Genomic DNA, 22,919 nt, shown 5'->3' with positions numbered 1-22,919 from the left:
GAAGTTCTGTAACTTATCTTCAGAGAGAATTTACTTTTATTCTCAACACACAAAGTTTAAAAAAGGGAAAATACATCACACAGGAATAGAGAGAGAGACACACACACACACACAGGGTAGATAAAAAGAGAGATAGAGACAGCGAGATAGACATTCATTATGGCAGCTAGCAAGGTCAATGATAAGCCTTTCAAGAGTCTTTTTTTCTTCAACTGACCTCCTACTTCCTTTCTTGACTTTATTAGCTACCTCATGTGCAAGGAAGACAAATACTTACAGCAATGCTAACTTTCCCCAATATCTGCTCAGGAATTCTTCCAGCCTTCTTAAGAACCTGGTCCAAAGATCCTCCATCCTAAGAATAAAATGACAGTGTTTAGTGATTTGTTTCCAACTATGTTTCAGACAGATCGAAGGAAATGCAAAGCAAACATTCCTTTTAGATGACACAAATGTGTTTTGCTCTCTTCAACTAATCAGACAACCAACAAAATGTACTTAAGTGATAAATGGGTCAGGTGCTATAGATAGAGAAATGTATACAAGACTGTCTCTTTTGTCATGAACTTACCAACTAGTTAAGGACGTAAGACATATACACATGAAAAATTAACAATACAAGATTTAAACAGATTAAGATAATAATAAAAGACTTTATGAACCAATGATGACAAACCTAGTGAATTCCAAACAATAACCATTCCCAAAATGATCCTAAGAAACCGACACAATTCGTAAAGATGACAAAATTTTCCTAAAGCTGTAGCATGACCACTGAGTCAGTTATTATCATTAACAACTGAACCCCCACTATATACACGGGGCATCATGCTAAACACCAGGCTTACAATAAAGCACAGCAGTTCCATTCTGTAGATCTAAATCTTTGAGGTTCCATGTCTTCAAGAGCTTATAGTCTTTCCATGAAACAAAGAGGTCTTAAAATTAGTCTAATGATTATGAAGATAGTTAAAATGATTATATTAACCTGCCACAGGATGTCAGATCTAAATAGTCTCTAAGGCCAGATCGATCTTATAGTGATCAACAGAAACTGTGAACATAACCAGTCAAGTTAGTCCATCAGCTGAGCTCTTGTCCAATCATGCTGAGGGCGCAGCTGCTGCAGCAGCAAGTTAACACTCAATAAAGTGCAGCCACAGAAGGATGCCATGACACAAAAACCCCAAATACACCTAAACACATTGTTACTTGGTACTTTTGTACTTAAATATGAATAAGGTTGGTCTAAGGCTCTAAGAATGTTATTTGTATCAATCAACTTGTAGTATTATCAGAATAGGCACTTCCTCCCCAAGTTCACATTACATACAACTCACCCATGCCATCTCATTCTTTCTATGCAATATTTGTCCATGTCCTTCCATATTCACCCAACACAGTGAAGGTTTTCCATTAGGTCTTTTAATATTTCTTGGATATCAGTGGAACTGATAGCTACCCATTCCTCACTATGACTGCCTTTTATGCCTATATTAATGCACAAGTCAAGAAATACTGCACTTTCAAAACAAAACAATTAGGTCACAATTGTGATCTGACAGGATACAGAGCATCCAGCTTTGCTATCTTGATCCAACTTCTCAATGCCTCCTGTTCCTCACTGCAAGCTTAGGAATGAAAATGCTGCATTAAACTGATTAAAACTAGTGGCCTAAATAGAGATGGCCCAAATTATTTTTTAAGCCAGGGGTGGGGAACCCACAGCCTCAAGGCCACATGTGGCCCCCTCTAGGATCTGTTCTGTGAAGTCTGGATTCGGTCAAAGGGCCATACTTGTGGACCTAGAGGGCCACATGTGGCCTCAAGGCCACAGGTTCCCCCTGCTTTAAACTGTCACCTTGACAACGGAAGAAACCAAAGATTAACAATACAAAAAACAAACAACAAAAAATAACCCATTAAATTGATAAATAAAACCAGGAGCTGATTTCCTGACATAAACTGCTAACCTGATTTTTTAAAGGATGGAAAACAAGAATGCTAGTCTCAGAAACTAAAAACAAAATTCACACATAAAGAAAAAAATAGAGGGAGTTATCAGAAATTATTTTGTCCATTTACATGCCAACAAAATAGAAAATTTAGATGAAATGGATAACTACTTTTTAAAAAATGCCCAGATTGGTAGAAAAAGAAACAGAAAACTTAAAAGACCCAATGCCAGCAAAAGCAATTAAAGAAGTCATAAATGAATTCTCCCACAAAAAATCCTCAAGACCAGATGGAAAAAAGATGAACAAGCAATCATTTACTAACTACCTACTATGTGCTAGGCACTAGGGATACATATGCCAAAAATGAAACAATTCCTACTCACAAGTGGCTTACATCTGAATAGAAAAAACAAGTACAGAGATAAGCAGATAGAGAGTAATTATAAGGAGACTAAATACAAAGTAGTTAAGTATTAATACAAATTAGTAGCAGAATATAAAATAAACCCATAGAAATCATCAGGTTTTTTGTATACTAATAATAAAACCCTGTAAGAAGAAAGAAAGAAAAATTCCATTCAAAATAATCCTAAATATATAAAATATTTGGGAGTCTATCTACCATGACACATTCAGGAATTACAAAATACAACTACAAAATACTCTCCACAGAAATAAAGACAAATCTGAATAATTTAAGAAATACTAATTGTTCATGGATTTTGTTGTTCAGTGCTTTTCAGTTGTGTATGAAACCCCATTAGGAATTTTCCTGGCAAAGATACTGGAGTGGTTTGCTATTTCCTTCTTCAGCTCATTTGACAGATGAGGAAACTAAGGCAAACAGCGGTAAGTGACTTTTTAGCTAGTGAGTGTCTGAGTCCAGATTTGAAATTAGGGAGATAAGTCTTCCTGACTCCAAGCCCTGTACTCTATCCTTTGTGCCACCTAGAATAGGCTGAGCTAATATATAAAAAATAATAATAAATTAATTTACTTATTCAATGCCACAACCAAGCTAATAAAAGACAACTTTATAGAGCTAGAAAAAATATATAATAAATGTATATGGAGGAAGTAAATGTCAAGAATCTCAAGGGAAATAACAACAAAAATTGGAAGTAAAGGGGTTTAGTAGTACCAGATCTCAAACTATACCACAAAGTTGTAATCATCAACAACTCTTTGGCATTGGTTAAAAATATAGAAAAATTAATCAATGGAATAGATTAGGTATACAAGATATAGAAGTACACAAACACAGCAACATACAGCTTGATAAATCTAAATATCCAGGTAAGCACTTACTATTAAACAAAAATTCCTGGGAAAACTAAAGACCTGCCAGTCAGACAGAAATAAGCTTTAGGCCAACATCTCATACCACATACCACAATAAACTCCAAATGGATATATGGCCTAGGCATAAAAAGTCATATCACCAACAAACAGAAAAATCAGGAGAGATCTTTCACAGGTATGGAATCATATAAGTGATAGAGAACACAAGATGTAAAATGGGCAATTTTGATTACAACAACTTGAAAAGCTTCTGCACAAACAACACCGGTAAAATTATAAGATAAAAAATTAACTGGGAAAAATATTTGCAGCAAGTTTCTCTGATAAAGCTCCCATTTCCAAGACATATAGACAATGGATTCAAATATATAAGAACAAAAGTCAATCCCCAATAAATAAATGGTCACATGCTATGCAAACAATTCTCTAAGAAACGTGTGCTATCCTCTTTTTGTGGCGGCAAAGAACTGGAAATTGAAGGGATGCCCTTCAGTTGGGGAATAGCTGAACAAGTTGTGGTATATGAATGTAATATAATACTATTGTTCTATAAGAAATCATGAGCAGGAGGATTTCAGGAAAATGTGGAAAAACTTACATGAACTGATGCTGAGTGAAGTGAGTAGAACCAGGAGGACACTGTACACAGTAACAGCAACACTGTGCAATGATCAACTATGATAGACTTAGCTCTTCTCAATAATACAATGATCCAAGATAATTCCAAAAGACTTATGATGAACAATGCTATGCACATCCAGAGAAAGAACTATGGAGTCTGACTGCAGATAGAAGCATACTATATTCACTTTTGTTTTGTTTTTTTCCTTCTCATGGTTTTTCCTTTTTGTTCTGATTCTTCTTTCACAACATGACTAATGTGGAAATATGTTTAACATGATTGTACATGTATAACCTATATCAGATTGCTTGCTTCTCTTAGGAAGAGTGGAAGGGAGGGAGGGAGAAAATGTGGAACTCAAAATGTCATAAAAATAAATGTTGAATGTTGAAAACTACCTTTCCATGTAATTGGAAAAAAATAAAATACTACTAAGTGGGAAAAAAAAGAAATGTAAGCTCAATAGCCATATAAAAATGCTCCAAATAATTAATAATTAAAATAAATGCAGACTATAACAACTCTGAAACTCCATTTCACATCCACTAGACTGACAAAGATGACCAAAAAAAAAGAATGACAACGGACATTAGGCCATTGTTGGTGGAGCTGTGAAGTATTCCATCTATTCTGGAAAGCAATTTAGAATTATACCTCAGAAATAACTAAATTGTGCACATCCTCTGATCTAGTGATAACACTACTAGGTTTACATACCAAAGACCAAAGACAAAAGGGAAAGTAACCATCTGTACAGAAATATTTATAACAGTATCTTTTAATGTAGGAAAGAACTGGAAAAAATTGAACAGAAGTAAAGGGGTTTAGTAGTACCAGATCTCAAACTATACCACGAAGTTGTAATCATCAACAACTCTTTGGTATTGGTTAAAAATATAGAAAAATTAATCAATGGAATTGTTTGCATATCATTTGACCATGGCATATAAATGTAACAGAATATTACTGTGCTCCATGAAGAAAGAATGAACGGAATGGGTTGAGTTCAAAGAATCTTGGGAAGATTTGTATGAACTAACACAGAGTGAAATAAATAGAACCAGGAGAATAATTTGTATACTAATTTACATTGAAAAAAAACAACATTGAAAGACTTAAGAATACCAACTGACAAAATCATCAATCTTCATTACAGACTGAAGAAATGTGATGAACGCAAACTACAGAATGAGACATATTTTTTTGAATGTGACCAATGTATAGAATTGTTTTGCTTTAATATACTTATTTGATACAAGAAGGGTTGTTTTTTGTTTTTTCATTTTGGGGAGAGGCACAAAAAATCAGAGGTAGAAGGGGAGCAAATTATATTGATGTTTGTTATGCAGAGAATAACAAAAAACAAAAAGCATTTTTTAAAAATCAAAAAGATACCCTACAGGAAAATAGGGAAGGGGACAAGAGAGCAGGGGGATGATAGAGAGAAGGGAAGACTGGGAATGGGGTAATCAGAAAGAAGTACTTCTGAGGAAGGACAGGGTTAAAAGAAAGAATAGAATAAATGGGGGGGCAGGATAGGATTAAGGGAAATAGAGTTAGTTTTTCACAACAGGTCTATTATGGAAGTGTTTTGCACATGTATGGCCTGTATTGACTTGCTTGCCTTTTCAATGAGGGTGGGTGGGATGGGAGGAAGGGAGAAAATTTGGAACCCAAAGTTTTAAAAACACATGTTTTAAAAAAATGTTTCCACATGCAACTGGGAAATAAGAAATACAGGAAATGAGGTACAGAAATCTCTCCTGCCCTACAGGAAAATAGAAGGGGAAGAGGTTAAGAGAAGGGGGGGGGAAGAGATAGAAAGGAGGGCAGACCAGGGGAAGGGGTATTCAGAATGCATGCCATCTTGGGGGTGGGGGGAGGGGCAAGATGGGTTGAAAATTCAGAATTCAAAATCTTGTGGAAGTAAATGTTGAAAACTAAAAATAAATAAATTTATATTAAAAATAAATAAATAAAAATAAAAAAGATATCTGGCATTCTTTTCTTTAACTCTTTTCTGCACTATAAACAGAAATAATGACAATGTCATGAAAGGAAGGGAGGAAGGAAGGAAACAAGTATTAAGTACCTACTATGTGTCAGCCATTGTGCTAAGCACTTCACAAATATTATCTTAGGTGCTATTATCATCCCCATTTTACAACTGAAGGGATTTAAACTTAGGTCTTCCTCACTCCAGGTCCAGCATCCCATCCACTGGGCCATCTAGCCTGCTCTAAAAGAAATGGCTCAAAGTGAAGAGGGTACAATGTCATAAAGAAGTCAAAAGAAAGATTTGTTGGATAAGTTGCAATGAGAATCAAGAGCTGATTATACTAACCTTCCCACCTTTCCAATTCTATATCACTGTTGCTAAGGGCCTTGCTGAGTAAAATAAAGCTGCCTAAATTGTACTTATTTTTAGCAGCTAATTATGATCTAAGTTAACAGTGCCTTTGTGAAGGTTTTCTATAGAAGCAGCAGATGCTTTATGAAAATATTAGTTCAAAAACTCTTACAACAGAACTATCTACTTAACAGATAAGTCCCAGTTTCACCATCTGAGCAAGTCTCTGTAGCACTAAAGATACCATAAACCAAGCTGTAACCCAGGAGTTGTCTATTCCTTCTTCCAAAAACTCAGACTGGGAAGTGTCATTGCAACTTCTTTCTGAGATAAATCAATCAAGCACTTACATAGTAAGTTCTAAATAAACTGAAGTCACCAGGTATTTTTCTGTGGTACAAGAAGAACCAAGAAACATCAAAGGATGAAATATTCTGGGTGGTAGTGGTTGAATTACTAATGGAAGCCAAGGATGAAATGAAAGAAAGGAAGAGGACAACAGTTATAAAAGAAAAAAAATTTCTGTCATCCAGAGTGTAACACAGTACAAAATATTGGGCTAGAAGATGAGACCTGGGTTCCGGTCATAGCTCTTCCACAGCAGAAGAGCTGTGTGCGCTGGGACAAGATACAACCTCTGAGCCTGTTTCCTACTCTACAGTACAAGCTTCTAAGGCTGAAGAACAACTGCTTGGACTACCAAGGTCACAAATAAGCTTCCCTCTTTACTTCCATTCTGCCCTTCTCACGAGTGAAGACCTCTTGCTCCTCTTCTTAGCTTCTAGATTCTATTGCCTTTCTGATCCCTGGATACTAGTTTGCAGTCTGCCCAAACATGACACAGGGCTTAACCTGACCTCATTATTTGCATGTTTTTTGTATCAGAATAAGCTACTGTTTAGCCCTAACCTGACTCTGCCTGGCCCTCCTAGCCTTTGCTAGGTATCCCAATCCTGGCCACTTATCACACAAGATCAACCTCATCCACAGGGTAATACATGAGGGGTCTTCTGTCTTGGGGCCTTTTGTGCAAGACACCTCGTACTTACTACACTAAAGAAACCAGATCCCCATAAAAACTGACTAACCTCTTGGTATGACTCGTGGGAGAGGCTCATACCCCATCAAAGACTGTATTCTCCACATAGAAGGCCAGAATAGGGAGAGTAGCCTCCAAAATCATGTAGGAGATAGAAGATTGAACATATGCTTACTTGTTTTTTTGGTTTGTTGTTTGTTTTTTTTTTGGTGAGGCAATTGAGGTTAGGTTAAGTGACTTGGCCAGGACCACACAGCTAGTAAGAGTCAAGTGTCTGGTCCTCCTGACTCCAAGGCCGGAGCTTTATCCACTGTGTCACCTGGCTGCCTCTCACATGCTTACTTGTTCACGAAATCCTAGAACATGAAAACCAAAACTTCCACAGACATATGAAAAAGGCAAACTTAAGACAATAAAAGACAAGAAGTCTTTTACATAGCAGAAATTAAACTTACCCAATTCATTCTTCTGATAGGCATTTAGAATGCAAACAGAAACAGGGTCTAGAAGGATTTAAAGCAAATTTACAGCTAAGGGCCATTACAGGTTCTTGACGTTTGGCCACATCTTTAACTTTTGCAAACATGGCAGAAGACAACCGTATTACTCCCACAAAACTTTTCTTTGGCTTTCCTTCTAGGACGGAGGGGAGTAGAGATTTTATTTCTGATGTTCTCAGGAAAAGGCATAAGGTCAACTAACTCATGCATTTGTGAAAAACCTGTTTGCCTCAGAACACTCAACTACTTCCCAGAATTGTTGTGAGATCAAATAAGATAATAATTGTAAAGCTCTTAGTATAGTACCTAGGATACCATAGGTGCTATATAAATACTAGCTATCATTATCATTAGCTATTATGTCCAGATATTATGACCTCAGCAAAGCCTGCAATGACTGATTTCCGAATACTGAAAAAACTGACTTCAGTGAGAAGTACAGTCACAAAAGAAACCACAACTAGACTGTAAGCTCTGCAAGGATAGAGACCAAATCTCATTCAGGTAGCTAGGTAAAACAGTAGATAGAGCAGAAAACATGGTATCTGGAAGACATGAGTTCAAATTATTCCTCAAACACTGAACTAGCTGTGTGATCCTGGACAAGGAAATGGCAAACCACTCCAGAATCTTTGCCAAGAAAACCCCAAATGGGGTCACAGAGAGTCAGATACAACTAAACAAAAAACCCTGGGCATCTGAGTCACAACCTCTCTTAAGAGGTCTTACTTTCCTCATCTGTAAAGTTGGAATAAAAACAGCACCCACCTTTCATAGGGTTGCCATGAGAATCAAATGAGACAATGTATGTAAATCTCTTTGCAAACCTCAAAGCTCTACATGAGATGGTTACGGTTTTTGTGTCATGGAGGCCTAAGAATCCCTTCTCAGAATAGTTTTTTAAAATGCATAAAATAAAATACAAAGGATTACAAAGGAAACTAATTGTACTGAAATTCAGTTATCAAAATATTTTAAACAAGTTCCTGCACCCTCGCTTGAGAACCCCCACTCTTCATAAACATTAAGTATCATGATTATCATTATTATCTCATGCTTCCTTATCTCCTCTTCAGCATCTAACCCAGTACACTGAATGACGTAAGTTAGAATTGGGAATTAGGCTTTTCCGATGTTGGTTCATCAGACTGTTACCTCATTAGTTTTTTTTTTTTGCTGTCCTGGACTATACAGAAATATGAAGGTGCTTTATCGCTTGTATGTAATTGCTACTTTGGAGAGGTCTGACAGGTGCTAAGTGCCAGAGAAAATCTGTAGCCTTGTACTTTGCTGGTCACAGGATCCAGAAATTCCGCTCTCACTGCTCCTTAACTTATCAATATCCTTCCTAAAATGTGGCTGCCTCAACTAATATGTTATGTGTGGGCTGAGCAGGGTGGAGTACAGCGGAACTATCATAACCATAGTTCTGGAAACAGTGATTCTAAGAACCAGAATAATCAAGCCTAATTCTCTCATTTTATACATGAGAGGACTAAAGCCCAGAGATCAGGCTGGCTCCAAACCCTTGGTCAGTCCACATACCTTCCATCTTCCTGGCAGAGCCTAAAGGGAAGGGAGGTTGCTCTTGCCTTTCCTGTCCCTGGAGCATGATCATCACCTTCCTTCCCACTTCGGTTTCCAGGTCCTCATTTGCCATTCACACATTTGCATCCAAACTTTACATGCCAGGGTTGGAGATTTTGTTACCAACAAAAAGTACATAAGGAACAAAAGGACAAGAAATGTTTCTCACTCTCTCTAAGTGGAGGATAAGGTCAAGCTGAATAAAAAAAAAATCATCATTTTGCGTTATAAAAATAAAAGTGTACTTATATGCTTCCCCATAAAGGATCACTTTACCACTGGGGTGGGGGTGAGGGCACAGTAACTATTGAACTAAGGATCTACTTCCACAGAAAACTTCCTCTCTCCTGGATAAGCAAGAAGAAGTGTTCTGAATAACCTGTAGACACACAGATAATGCTTCCAGAATGTACATTCCATATGGCACCAAAAAAAGCTGACAGATGTCTGGAAGAATCTGTAAAGAACATCTTGATCATTTAAAATAATGGGAGAATTAATAAAAAACCCAAACACCAAAACTATAAAACTAGAACATCCTTCCATGTTCTAGTGTGATCAGGAACTTCTTCCCCCAGGTCAGTGCTAACCCATGGAACTTCAGGAATATAACTAAGAGGGGAAAGGAGATGCTCTGCAAAACAAAAAGAGAAGGAACCAGAAGCTATTTAATGCTGATTCTCCCAAGTACTTCATCACATCAATTTCCTCTAAATAACAGAGTTATTTGATGGGAAAGAATGAGAGCAAATGAGAGGACACTGATGAGAACCAATTCTTCCATCTCTTACCAATAGTAGCAGAGCCTAACTAGCACCTCTGTGGGCCAATGATCTAGCTAGAGTTGGCCTACTGGTCCCACTAGAGAAGCCAACCACTTACCATGTGCTCCATGCAGATACTGATCTCCCCATCGCTGTAAAAGGCACCATAAAACCCTACAATATATGGAGAGTTGCACTCGTGCAGGACTTGCAGCTCCCGTATAATCTGGTTCCGAATTGCTGGCTTGATCTCCAGGTGAATTAGCTGTTAAAAACAACGACAACAACTTGGAAATCATCTTTATAACTACGGAAGCTTTTAATACGAAGAAAATTTAAAAAAAAAAGGGAAAAGGCAAGTTTTCATAAACATGTTCCACCCACCCACCCAAAGCACCAAATACTAAAGCATAAAAAGCCAAGGCTTGTGTTTGTGACTGAATGAGCCATGACTAAAGGAATGCAGGCTGTGCTACTACCTTCTGAGGACCTGGGCAGAGATAGAGATTGGGGGGGGGACAGGGAATGGGACGAAAGACAACCTCTCCTAAGGGAGACATGGAACTGGAAGTGTTCGTTCGCTGCAGCTATAGAGTGGTTCACTGGTTCTTATGAGGCAAGGGGAATGGGGAACTTCTGAATAGATTCAAGCTACCTGGGGTTTCCCCTTGGACTGAGAGTATTTTGTTAGCATTTGTTCAAGGCCACACACTGACTTTACTCTGATCTACTGAAAATCCAAGAATCACCTAACTTCCTCCTCAGCAACCTTTCTTTTGCTTTAAAAATTCAAAAGCATATGCTAAGTCCATTCAACAGACACTCATTTAACAAATATTTGCTGAGAACCCACTATGCGTGACATGCTGCTAGGCATGTGGTAGGGAGGAAACTAAAGAAACACAAAAATACAGTCCCTGCCCTCCAGCAGCTTTCAATCCAGTTACAGAAACAAAACATATATGCATGAAACAGTTAATCACACACTGTCTCTTACTATTAGAATGGAAAAGAAATTAAGTATTATAGAAATTCAGAGAAGATAAACAATGTGGGCTGAAGTAGTCTGAGAAGGCTTCCTGAAGGAGGCTGAAATATTTCAACCTTTTAAGATGGATAGGCCTTGGACAGATTTAGGGAATGATGTAACTAAAGGCAGAAAGGCAGGAATGATCATGACATATTTGTGAGACAGTGAAAACATTGACTTAACACTAGAGGGTGTGCTGGGGAGCAATGAGATATGGGTGGATAGTAAAAATGGGCCAAACTCTGAGGTACCACCTCACACCTATCCGATTGGCTAATATAACAGAAAAGGAAACTGATAAATGTTGGAGAAGATGTAGGAAAATTGGGACATTAATGCATTGCTGGTGGAGTTGTAAACTGATCTAACCATTCTGGAGAACAATTTGGAACTATGTCCAAAGAGCTATAAAACTGTACATACCAGTTTGAGCCAGTAATACCACTACTAAGTCTATATCCCAAATAGATCATAAAAAATGGGAAACAGACCTATACATACAAAAATATTTATAGCAGCTCTTTTTGTGGTGGCAACGAATTGGAAATTGAGGGGATGCCCATCAACTGGGGAATGGCTGAACAAGTTGTGGTATACAAAAGTAATGTAATACTATCGTGCTATAAGAAATGATGAGCAGGCAGATTTCAGAAAAACCTGTAAAGTTTTACATTAACTGATGCTAAGTAAAATGAACAGAACTGGGAGAACATTGTACACAGCAACACTGTGTGACGATCAACTATGATAGACTTAGCTCTTTTCAGCAATACAACGATCCAAGACAATTCCAAAAGACTCATGATGGAAAATGCTATCCACAATCCAGAGAAAGAACTATGGAGTCTGAATGCAGATGGAAGCATACTATTTTTACTTTTGTTTTGTTTTTTCTTTCTTGCAGTTTTTCCCTTTTGTTCTGATTCTTCTTTCACAACATGACTAATGTGGAAATATATTTAATATGATTGTACATGTATAAGCTATATCAGATTTCTTGCTGTCTTGGGGAAGGAGGGTGGAGAAGGAGGGAGAAAAATTTGGAATTCAAAATCTTAAAAAAAGTGAATGTTGAAAACTATCATTACATGTAATTGGAAAAAATATACTATTAAGTCGGGGACCGGGGGGGAATGGGGCCATATTAATAAGGGTCTCAAATACCAAGCAAAGGAATATGGACTTTATTCTGGAGAAAATGAGGGACCCACTGGATGTTAAGTTTTTTATGTTTTTTTCCATGTATTAAGTAAATATATTTCAGTTAGGGGCAAGGGTTTACAACATCTGTGTTTCTAGAATATTAATTTAATATGGTCATAATGTGCACGATGTTTGGAAGAGACTTCTCCTAGAATGGGTACTAGCAACAAAGTGAAATGAGATCTGCCTCTCACAGTAAATAGACTACTAGCCCACAAAAAGCAGGAAGAAAGGGAACAACGAATAAATCTAATTTGATTTTCCAAAACATGCATTAAACATATATGCAGAACTACATCCTAGGCCAGGGGTGGGGAACCTACACACATGTGGTCCTCTAGGTTCTCAAGTGCGACTCTTTGACTGAATCCAAACTTGTTTGGATTCACTTGTCTAGATTCAGTCAAGGGACTGCACTTGAGGACCTAGAGGTTGCAGGTTCCCCACCCCTCTATGCACTTGCTCAAGGTGTTGTAGTTAATACCAGAGCTATGACTAAAAAATCCAGGTACTCTGACTCCTAACCTAGTATGTTTTCCATTAGAATCCCTCCCCCCCAATACTGTTATAAAAGTTTCCAGGAAGACTGAAGGTACATGGAATGACCTGGGATGTGGAACAAACCAGATCTCTAGGCTTAAGTCCCCTAATGTACAAAAGTTAGTTAAGATGTGCTCCCTGTCCAAATAGAGCTTAGAGTAGGGGGAAATGACACACAGATATTGTATATTTTGTATTTATTGTTAAAAGCATAAAAGAAGTACCAAAGTGCTATGTGAAGTCTGATTTGGGGAGAGGGGGAGTCATCACCACACAGTCAAGGAAGGTTTCACGGAGGGATGAGGAGCTGAGTGAGAATCTTTAAGTGCCTCTGGCTCAGGAAGTCACAAAGCTCACCTTCCTTGCCATGATTAGGCCAGAGGGCTTGTGGGAAACTTTAAACACGACACCACCATTCCCAGCTCCTAGTTCACTGATCTTCTCGAAGTCATCATCTTTCAGCTCGCCCACTTTCTGTTTCTGGGTGAGAAAAGCCTCCAGTCGCTTGCGTTGCTGTTCATCAAGTTCTAATTCCTCCAGCTTCTTCTGCAGCGCCTCGAGGTTAGTCCTGCCCCAAAAGAGGAGACAGACACAGACACAGTGAGAATTCTCCAGTAGGACAGCCCATTAGCCCTACTGGGAAATAAACTGAAATCAACAAAGGGTCCACCTCTTCTCTTAGGCAGAGGAGGGACAACAGTATAAGAAAAAGACCTGGCCTCAGAATCAGAAAACTCAGGTTCTACTCTAGTCTCTGCTATTATGTGACCTTAGATAAGTCACTTCAGTCCTAGAAACTCTGTAAAACAAGGAGGCCAGATTAAATGATCCTCAAGATGACATTCATCTCTAACATCTTAGGATTCTAGTGGTCCAGGCAATGCCTGGGACCAAATAAACAGCACTGGACAAAATGATAGATCTTTGATTCTTATGAAGGTAAAACCAATGTTGATTTTATTATTTTCTACCCTAGGTACCTAAGTAGGGAGGGTGGGTGTGGTCAAATAAACTCTAACAGGTTACGCAGAATCAATCTGGGGCCTTTACCTTGGGATGTATGTGAGTATATGTGTGTGTTTGGTGGGCTCACCATGTGTGCACTTTTGTTCCATTTCTTTTCCAGATCCTACCCTCAAAAAAAGACTGTTATGATGTTTTGAAAAACTCATCAAACAGTCTGAATCTCACTAGCTGTGTGATAGCCACTTTGGAAACCTCAGCAGAGCCACCTGGAAGGTTTGATTTTACCAGCAGATGTTGAAAGAGATGCTCAATACAACCAGTAAATGGAAAAATGATTAAAATAACGCCAGCAAAAGCCAGGTGAGAAAGAGATTATGTATTACTTGCAAAGAAAGTAACTGTTTTAAACAAAGTTAGAAACAGAACTCCCTGAGAGTTCTTGGTACTGATATACTGCAGACATAACAAAAATAATGACTCAGAGCAGATCATAATCATACTTTATGATGTTGCCCCAACTCCCTACTTGGCATGTCTAACAAGGAGGAATGAATTCTAGTTTAATCATTTTTCTGGCTGAGAACATTTGCAGAGATGAGGGGAGAGTGATCATATCACTGTCAGGTAGAAAAAATTAGGCCTGGGCTTTGTATGGGTCTTTCCCTACTATCCTCCATTCCTACTTTCATATTCTTCCTCTGAGAGAGACAGTAGCCTCACACACTAAAAGCTGTAGTGATGGGGAAACTTTTATAACAATATGAGAGTGAAGGATGGGCGCTGCTATAATAGAAAAAACAAAAGACTAGGAGCTGGGGTACCTGAATTTTATTCATTGCTCTGGTATTAACGACAACACCTTGAGCAAGTCAATTCTCTTCTGTCAAACACCTGGGAGGGGTCATTTGGTCCATTCTAATTCTATGATTTCCAAGCCACAGTACCTCTCTAAGTCTACTTCTTCATCAGTAAAATGGGGATAATATTCCCTCACAGAAGCAGATAAGAAAATGGATGGAAATTACTCTGAAAAGGTAAAAGTACTACATTAATATGAAGGAACACCATCATCATTACTAAACAGATACAGAAGCTCTTAAATGTTGAATATATTTGAAAATTTTAAAATCCAATCCAGGAAATGTTAAATTTCCAAAGAAACAAAAACACAATACTCCCTCAATAAGAAAGTCTCTGTAATAAAATGGCCTTTGAGTCATTTCTATTCAAGTAACTCCAATAATTATCTGGCTTCAGCTTCTTCCCTCTACCCTGCCCCAAATACCTGACAAATCAACTCTGTAGCTGACCCTCCACTCTCATTAGCCCTCAGGTTCCCAAATAGTCCACTATTCTAGCTGAAATGGACATACGGACACATAAGTCAGAAAAGAGAAAATGTACAGTAACATCCTCCCATTCTCATTCATTCTCTCTTCACTCCCCCCTTCTCTCCCCCACTGCACACCCACATATACCTCTTCTCTAGAGAACAGCTGTGACCAGTTCTATCATGTTCACCACAACATAGATAAAATAGACCATTGTTAGCATGAATCATGCACGTGGCTGCCTTGCAGTAAACACAGTTCACTGAGATACAAGAAAATTATATGCTTAAACTAGGAGGATGGGAAAAAACCCAAGAGCTGTCATTTGTGCTCTGAAAACACCAAAGGCAAAGTGAAACAAATGGAAAAAGGCGGACCCTATGAACATGAACACATCTCTCTTCTATCTCATCCACCTGCTAAGCCTGAATACTCCACATCATCTATTGAGCTATTTACAGCTCAACGGATTAGGTAGGGAAGTAACATAAAATCAAAGAATGCCAGCCTTGGAAGGGCTCTCCATGATCTTCAAATACAATCCCCTCATTTCACAAAAGAAACTGAGGCCCAGAAGGGGAGTGATCTGCCCAAAGTCACATTTGTTAATTGTATAGTTGAGACTCTCAGAACCCAGTTCTACTGACTCCCAGTCCAGAGGTCTTTCTGCCACACCCCAAAGCCATCTCTAATCAACAAGCCACACGGAGTCCACAAAAGCTAGTCAAATAAATGGTTGAAGTAGAAATGGAAATGAATACCCAATGTGTTAATAATTAATGGGACAAGGATAACAATGGTGCCTTCCAACCCTACTAATCACAAATGGGCCCTGGCTAGTTGCCAAATGCTGCCCAGCTGGTACAAATCCAAACCATCCCTTCCCTGGGGCCTACTGGTAAACTACCATTAGTATGGAGAATCTTAATTGCTTGAAGGAAAAGATGGAGAGATGCAGAGAGGTTCAAAAATCATCACACAGAAAAAGAAAAAAAACCTTAAGGCTGGAAGAATCCTTAGAGGTCACCTAGTCCAGGGCTTCTTAAACTTTTTCCAACTGAGACTCCTTCAGTGCTTTTTAAACTCCTTATTTTATTAATCAGAACACTGAGATCCAGAGAGGTAAATGACTTGCCCAATATGATAGTCAGTTACTTTTTTGGCAGATTCAGTACTGGTCAGCCAGCTTCCCAGTCCATCGCTAAAGTGTAGGCTGATATTTTAAGCAAACAGGCCCTATCCATCTCCCCTCAAATCACATTACATAAATGTTCACCTACTTTGATGACACATTAGGCCAGGCCTGGAGTTAACTTTAGGGAACTAGGTATGTCCCTAAACCTGCCAGCAACAGGGACTAGGTATTACTTGGCCTTTATACAGTTGCAGAGTAGCTAAAGTCTGGTATGATTATCCTTTCTGGGCATTATGTTCCATCCTGACTGGCTCAGTACCATAAATTCCAGGGGAAAAGCTTTAATCTTTATACTTATCATCAGTCCCAGAGGTAGGTTTAAGAATTGTTTTGGGGAACAGTGACAGCGATGCTTTTGTGAGCACCTACACACCTGTCAATTTGGAGGAGAAAAGTGGGAGGCCAGAGGCATGATTTGCATGAGCAACCACTGTCAAAGAAACATTCAAAAAAAAAAAAGAAGAAAAGAAAAGAAAAACAGGTAGCAAAGTAGATTCAATTGTGAGAGAAAGTAGCTGTACTAAAGCAAGGTGAACATCTTTCCATAGCCATGTCCTCCAAAAAAGAGAGTAGGGCAGCCTTATTGTATTTGTATCCCCAGGGTTTAATATCCTGCCCTACTCTCAAGGCTTGCATTCTGATAGAGGCAAAACCACAGTTAGGCCATGGTGGCCCTCGTGGCTATTTTGGTTTGGCAATTTACTATGATTCTGAAAAGAATTGTAGGTTAATTGACATACCTATTACCAAATGGTAGAGTTGATATGGGGGCCAGAGTATGGGAACAGGAGTTGTGCTGTGGGGGTAGTGTGGTATGAGAGGTGGGTGTGGAGTCGTTTTAGATACGATGAATTCTCAACAATCTGGAGAAAAAGCATGGACTGGTGGAAAAAGCACAAAGGGGGATATAAAGGACACTAAAAAAAAAGTGGTCTTTCCCATGCTGGATTAAACTTGAATCTGAATTAATTTCTTTAAGTAATGACTGATTTGACCTCCTTGCTGTCCAAGGAACTCTTAAAAGTCTCCTCCAGCACCACAATTCAAAAGCTAACATTTTTTTTTAATTTTAATATGCTGGTAAATATCAAAGCTAGGTGGCTCAGTGGATAGAGTGGCTGGCCTGGAGTCAGAAAGATTCATCTTCCTGGGTTTGAATGTGACCTCAGATACTACTAGCTGTGTGACCCTGAGTAAAGTTACTTCACCCTATTTGCCTCAATTTCCTTACTCGTCAAACGAGCTAGAAAAGGGAATGGCAAACCACTTCAGTATCTCTGCCAAGAAAACTCTAAATAGGGTCATGAAGAGTAGGATACAACTGAAAAGGACCTAATGACAACAATAGGCACCGTAGTTAGTGGTTAATAAATGCTTTTTCATTCTTAGGGCTTCCTAATAGCAACCAGCAGAGCTGAAAAATGATCTTATTGGCTCCCAATGGCTCAATGACCACATTTACTTAGATGACTTGAAAATCTACCTATTCTACTCTACTTTCTCTCCTAGTTTTCAGTCCTGTGACACCAACTGTCTCCTTGACATCTTCAACCTATTCTTCTCCCTCAGCTTCTTGAACTCAATTTGTCCAAAATAAACTAATAATCTTCACTCCTAATCCTCACCTGCCCCTCTTCTAAACTTTCCTACTTCTGACAAAGATATCACCAATCATTCAAATTCACAACCTGGGATTCATTCTTGTTCATCTCCCATATCTAATCAGTTACCACAACTTGTCAATACTACATTCCATGACATATCTCCCATTTGTCTTTTAATAGTCTTCCAGCTTCCAATTTTTCTCTTTTCCAACTTATTGTCAGAACAATCAGATCCACAATGTTAAGTCAGGTCATTATTAATAGGCTGCGCTATCTTACTCATTTGGCAACACTGATTTTCAAACAATAATTAGCTTCATGTTATCAGCATTTTATTTCTGCATATGCACATATATTCCAAATGATGTTTTTCCAGTGATATGGAAGCCCAAATTATGTTTTATGTCTTTTTGTCAATTCACTGTACACAAATAATATTATATCCCTGAGAGCCTTTTCTTTCTAAAGTTGTATGTTGGCCATTAAATTTGCTTTAAGACTCATGCTGAGTCACCATGAGCAGCAAGTCAGTGGCACTCAGTTTCCTCATCTTCTAAATGAGGATAAATGTTTGCCTGCAGGTTGATATGAGGATCTAACAAGAATATGGATAAGAAAGAGCTTTAAAAGAATGTAACCATAATGGAAGATGAGAAAAAAGCAGGCCTAGCATTATCAGATCTTAAACTCTACTACAAAGCAATAAAATCATCAAAACTCTTTGGTAATGGTAAAGAAACACAGGTCAATGGAACCAATTAGGACCACAACAAACAGAAGCAAGTGAAAACAAAGAAGCAAAGACCTCGGTTCCTGCAGTAAGCTCCTGCAATAAGAACTCACTATCTGGCAAAAAACTGCCTGAAAAGCTGGCAGAAAATCGGTACAAATCAGTTCACTAACCTCATACCAAGGTAAACTTCAAGTGGGTATGAAGTTTAGACCGTACAAGCAAATTAAAAAAGCAACGGAGAAATTACCTTTCAGATCTATGGTTAGAGGAAGAGCTCATGCCCAAACAAGGGATAGAGAGAATCACAGAAGAAAAAAATGAACAATTTTGATATATAAAACTTTAACATTTTTACACAAACTAATGCAGTTAAAATTAGATGGGAAACAGGTGACTGGAAAAAATCTTTACATCAACTTTCTCTGATAAAGGTCTCATATGCAAGATATGTAAGGAATTGGTTAACACAAGACCATTTCTCAAAAGATAAATAGTCAAAGGAACAGGCAGTTTCAAAGGAAGAAAAGAGAGCTATCAACAACCATAAAAAAAAATGCTCCAAATCACTAATAATTAGAGAAATACAAATTTTTAAAGCAACTCTGAGTTTCTATTTCACACTCACCAGACAGGCAAAGGTAACAAAAGAGGAAAACGACAAACATTGAAGGGGCTGCAGGGAAACAGGCATACTAATGAACAGTTGGCAAATGGGTTGTAAATTGGTCCAATTATTCTGGAAAGTTATTTGGAACTATGCCTCAAAAGTTACTCAACTGTGCATGGACCCTTTGGGCCCAGCAATACTAGGCCTATACTACAAAGAGATCAGAGAAGAAGGAAAAGGACCTATAAGAACAAAAATATTTAGGGCTAAACAGGGGTAATGTAAGTGTAATAACAGGATATTATTGCACCGTTGAAAATGGCAAAATGGGACAGTTTCAAAGGAAACTGGGTAGAGCTCTCTGATCTGATACACAGTGAATTATGCAGAACTAATAATACTGAAGATGATAGGTACCATTTATACAGTGATGTATAGTTTACAGAGCACTTTACATATATTACCTCAATTGATTCTCACAATAACCCTGTGAGGTAGGTGCTATTTTCATCCTCATTTTACAGATGAGAAAACTGAGGCTAAAAGAGGTTAAATGACTTGCCCAGGGTTACACAGTTAGTAAGAGTCTGAGGAAGGATTTTAACTCAGGTCCTCCTGATGCTGAGTCTATTACTCTGCCAGTCAGTCGCCTCTAGCAAGTAGGAAAACAATTTGTGCAATTACAATGAACTTATTAAAAAAAACAACTTCGAAACTCTAGACTTTAGAACACTAATCAATATAATAATAAATTATCATGCCAAAGGACTAAAGGTAAAGGATGCTATCCACTTTTTGACTCAGTAGTGATGAACTTAAAATGCATAATGAGACATACATTTTTGGATATGGCCAACGTGGAAATTTGTTTTTGCTAGGCGACGCATAAGGATTTTTTAAAACTGTTCAAGTGTAGGGGAAGAGAAATGGAAGGGATAACTAATAAATGAACATTAAGAAATTTAAAATAGCATAAGAAGTTAATATTCTAGATTTACCTTAAAGTTATCGATGGGGAAACATACGCAGAATTATCCTTTTTTTTTAAACTTTGATTGTTTTAGGTCGAAATAATCATAATATGCCAACTTACTAGAAAAAATATGGAAAGTCTTGAAGCAGCTAATGAAAAGATTTTTGGGCAGAGCACAGATAATCTTCACTTCTCCCCACCCACTTCCTTTTCTTCCAGAAGGGAACAGTTCTCATTTACTCAATGGTTGGCCACATCCTGTCTCACAAGCTACTTCCTAGGAGCAAGAACGGGTGCTTTAGGAAGACTATTAACTCTTTCAACTCCTCAACAAACATCTGAACACCTATAATAGGTAAGTGTATTAAATTAGACAAAATAAATAAAATCTACCACAGGAAATGTGGTGCTATGAAGAATATAAGAAAAGTGGAATACAAAGGATCCTCGTCCTCAACACGGTTTCAACCAATTTGGAGGGAGATTAAAAAGCCCATCTACAAAGGATAAGAGAAGTGATATTGTGGCACAGAGTAAAGAATACTGGACTCAAGCAAAACCGAGGCATGAGCATTAGCCTTGCCTCTGCTCTGTGTAACCAAGAACAAGTCACTTCAGGACTCCAGAGTTTTTACTTCTTCATCTGCAGAACGAGGAGCTCGAAGGCCCCTGGGGCCCTGACAGCCTATGGCTTCATAACACTACAACATAGTACAGGACAAATGCAAAGTGAACAGTACAGGCAATGAGACAGTGATCACTGGAGGCTGGGAAGCCCTAGGAAGGCCTCAGAGATTACATACAACGCAGGATGCACAAAATCTGGATAAAGAGAGAGGAGGGAAGCAATTCTGAACAAGAAGGAGATTATGACCAAAATCAGTGGGCTAGAAAAAGCACAAGCCATGATCAGAGGACAATGAATGACCAATCCTCCAGAAACAAGATACAGACAAACAGAATGAACTAGTGGATAAGCATGCAGTGAGAGGTAAGTTTGAAAAGGTGGCTTGGAATCAGACTATGAAGGACTTTGTATACCAGACTTGGCATATGCTTGTGTGCTAAAAGTTTGGATGTTATCTTGCAGGCAATGGAGGCCCATTTAAAGTTTCCCATAAAGCCATTAACGCATTGTGGCCTAAAAAAAGAGGAATATTCCTTTCAACATCTTTCCCCAATCCCTCAGCTTCCTTCCTAAATCAGACAGGTCCTAGAGGGTGTCAAACTCAAATAGGAAGGGAGAGGGGGGAGGAAGAGGAGTCACTAGGATCCCCACAGGATACATATTGACTTAGAAAACTTAATATTAACATTATCTATGTTTTATTGTATGCTTATTTTGTTAAATATTTCCCAATTACATTTTAATCTGCTGCTGCCCATTTGACACTTCTGCTATAGGAGAAAAAGTGACTCCTCTGATTCACAGGAGATCAAAACTTCATCAAATTCTACTCTCCCCATGGCTATCAAAACACAAATCATAAGCAAAATGATTTCAGGATTCTTCACTCTGTGGAGTTATAGAATCTCCTTCTTTCTCTTCAGAGACAGAATTTATTCTTACTGTGCTGGACCATGGAAAGGATGAGGCCTATAAATCACCTTCCACTTTCAATACTGGGCTTGGCTCTCCACTCCCCCTCACCCCCATACTTCCTCCCCTTTGGAATTTATAGTCACTTCCTCCTGAAGAAGTCAGAGGGTTTCTCATATGTAATCCTCAACATTCCAGTGAAGCAAGCAAGGAAGGCTCTGGGGTCTACCACCCCCCCAATGAGGGAAGTTGGAACAAAGAGTTTAGGAAGTCACCCAAAGTCACAGTTAATTGGCAGTAATCACAATCAAGATTAAAATCCAAGTCACCAAATCTACTTTTGGGCGCTCTTTCCACTAGCTCAGCAAGCTTTTCTCTGGTCCATAGTCAACTTTATATAACAATTGTGAAAGAATAGTTACTAGGCAATCTATTAAACTTGGAAACACCAAATCTTTAAATGGACAGAGCCTCTGCTCTAACGGGTCAAAGATTCTTTCCCTTTTACAATCACTCTTTCAACAAATATTTATTATGAGCTACGCATGATAGCGAATTTTTTTTTCTCCCTGACCTATCATTTCATGAATGTAGGGACCTTCCTTTGAGTAACTTCCTCAACCGCTTCAGACCTGTACATTTTCTTAGGCTTAAGGTCTTGGAAAATTGCCTTAGGCACCGAAAGGTTAAATGACCTGTCTAAGGAAACACAACTAGTAGCTATTGGTAGAGCTGAGCCTCAAAGCCAGATTTTATTCCAACCCCTCTCCCTCATGTCTCCCTCTTCAAAGCTATCTTTTTTCATAACAGAAATCCATCTTCTAATTTTTAAAATTTTTCTTTTATTGTGAACTTAATCATCAATATTTAAATATACAAAGAATAGGAAAGAGGACTACTTAAACTATGAACTTATGTACAATTTGTTTAGGAAATATGAACTAAATTTAACAAGATAGTAACAAAATTATTTTTTGTCACTTCTGCACGTCTGTTTTTCTTCTATGTGTGTTAATGGAATATTATTTCCCAGTGCTATTTCCAGGTATTTATCAATTGTCTACTCCTCTCCTCC

At 38.3% G+C, this 22,919-nt stretch overlaps 1 protein-coding gene across 1 annotated transcript in view; it reads right to left on the bottom strand.

Moving 5' to 3' along the window:
* Nucleotides 1–22,919, bottom strand: part of MAP2K1 (mitogen-activated protein kinase kinase 1) — a 104,016-nt gene that overhangs the window by 52,887 nt on the left and 28,210 nt on the right. The window contains exons 2-4 of the mRNA XM_020982941.2: nt 13,253–13,463; nt 10,241–10,387; nt 278–355 (exon numbers count right to left, since the gene is read on the bottom strand). Of these exons, the coding sequence (XP_020838600.1) occupies nt 278–355; nt 10,241–10,387; nt 13,253–13,463 (436 nt within the window). The remainder of the gene's footprint in view (nt 1–277; nt 356–10,240; nt 10,388–13,252; nt 13,464–22,919) is intronic.

This window comes from Phascolarctos cinereus, unplaced genomic scaffold (assembly GCF_003287225.1).
Source record: "Phascolarctos cinereus isolate Bilbo 61053 unplaced genomic scaffold, phaCin_HiC Scaffold_3;HRSCAF=262, whole genome shotgun sequence".
In the NCBI taxonomy this organism is placed as follows: domain Eukaryota; kingdom Metazoa; phylum Chordata; class Mammalia; order Diprotodontia; family Phascolarctidae; genus Phascolarctos; species Phascolarctos cinereus.
This window is presented reverse-complemented; position numbering and strand designations above follow the sequence as displayed.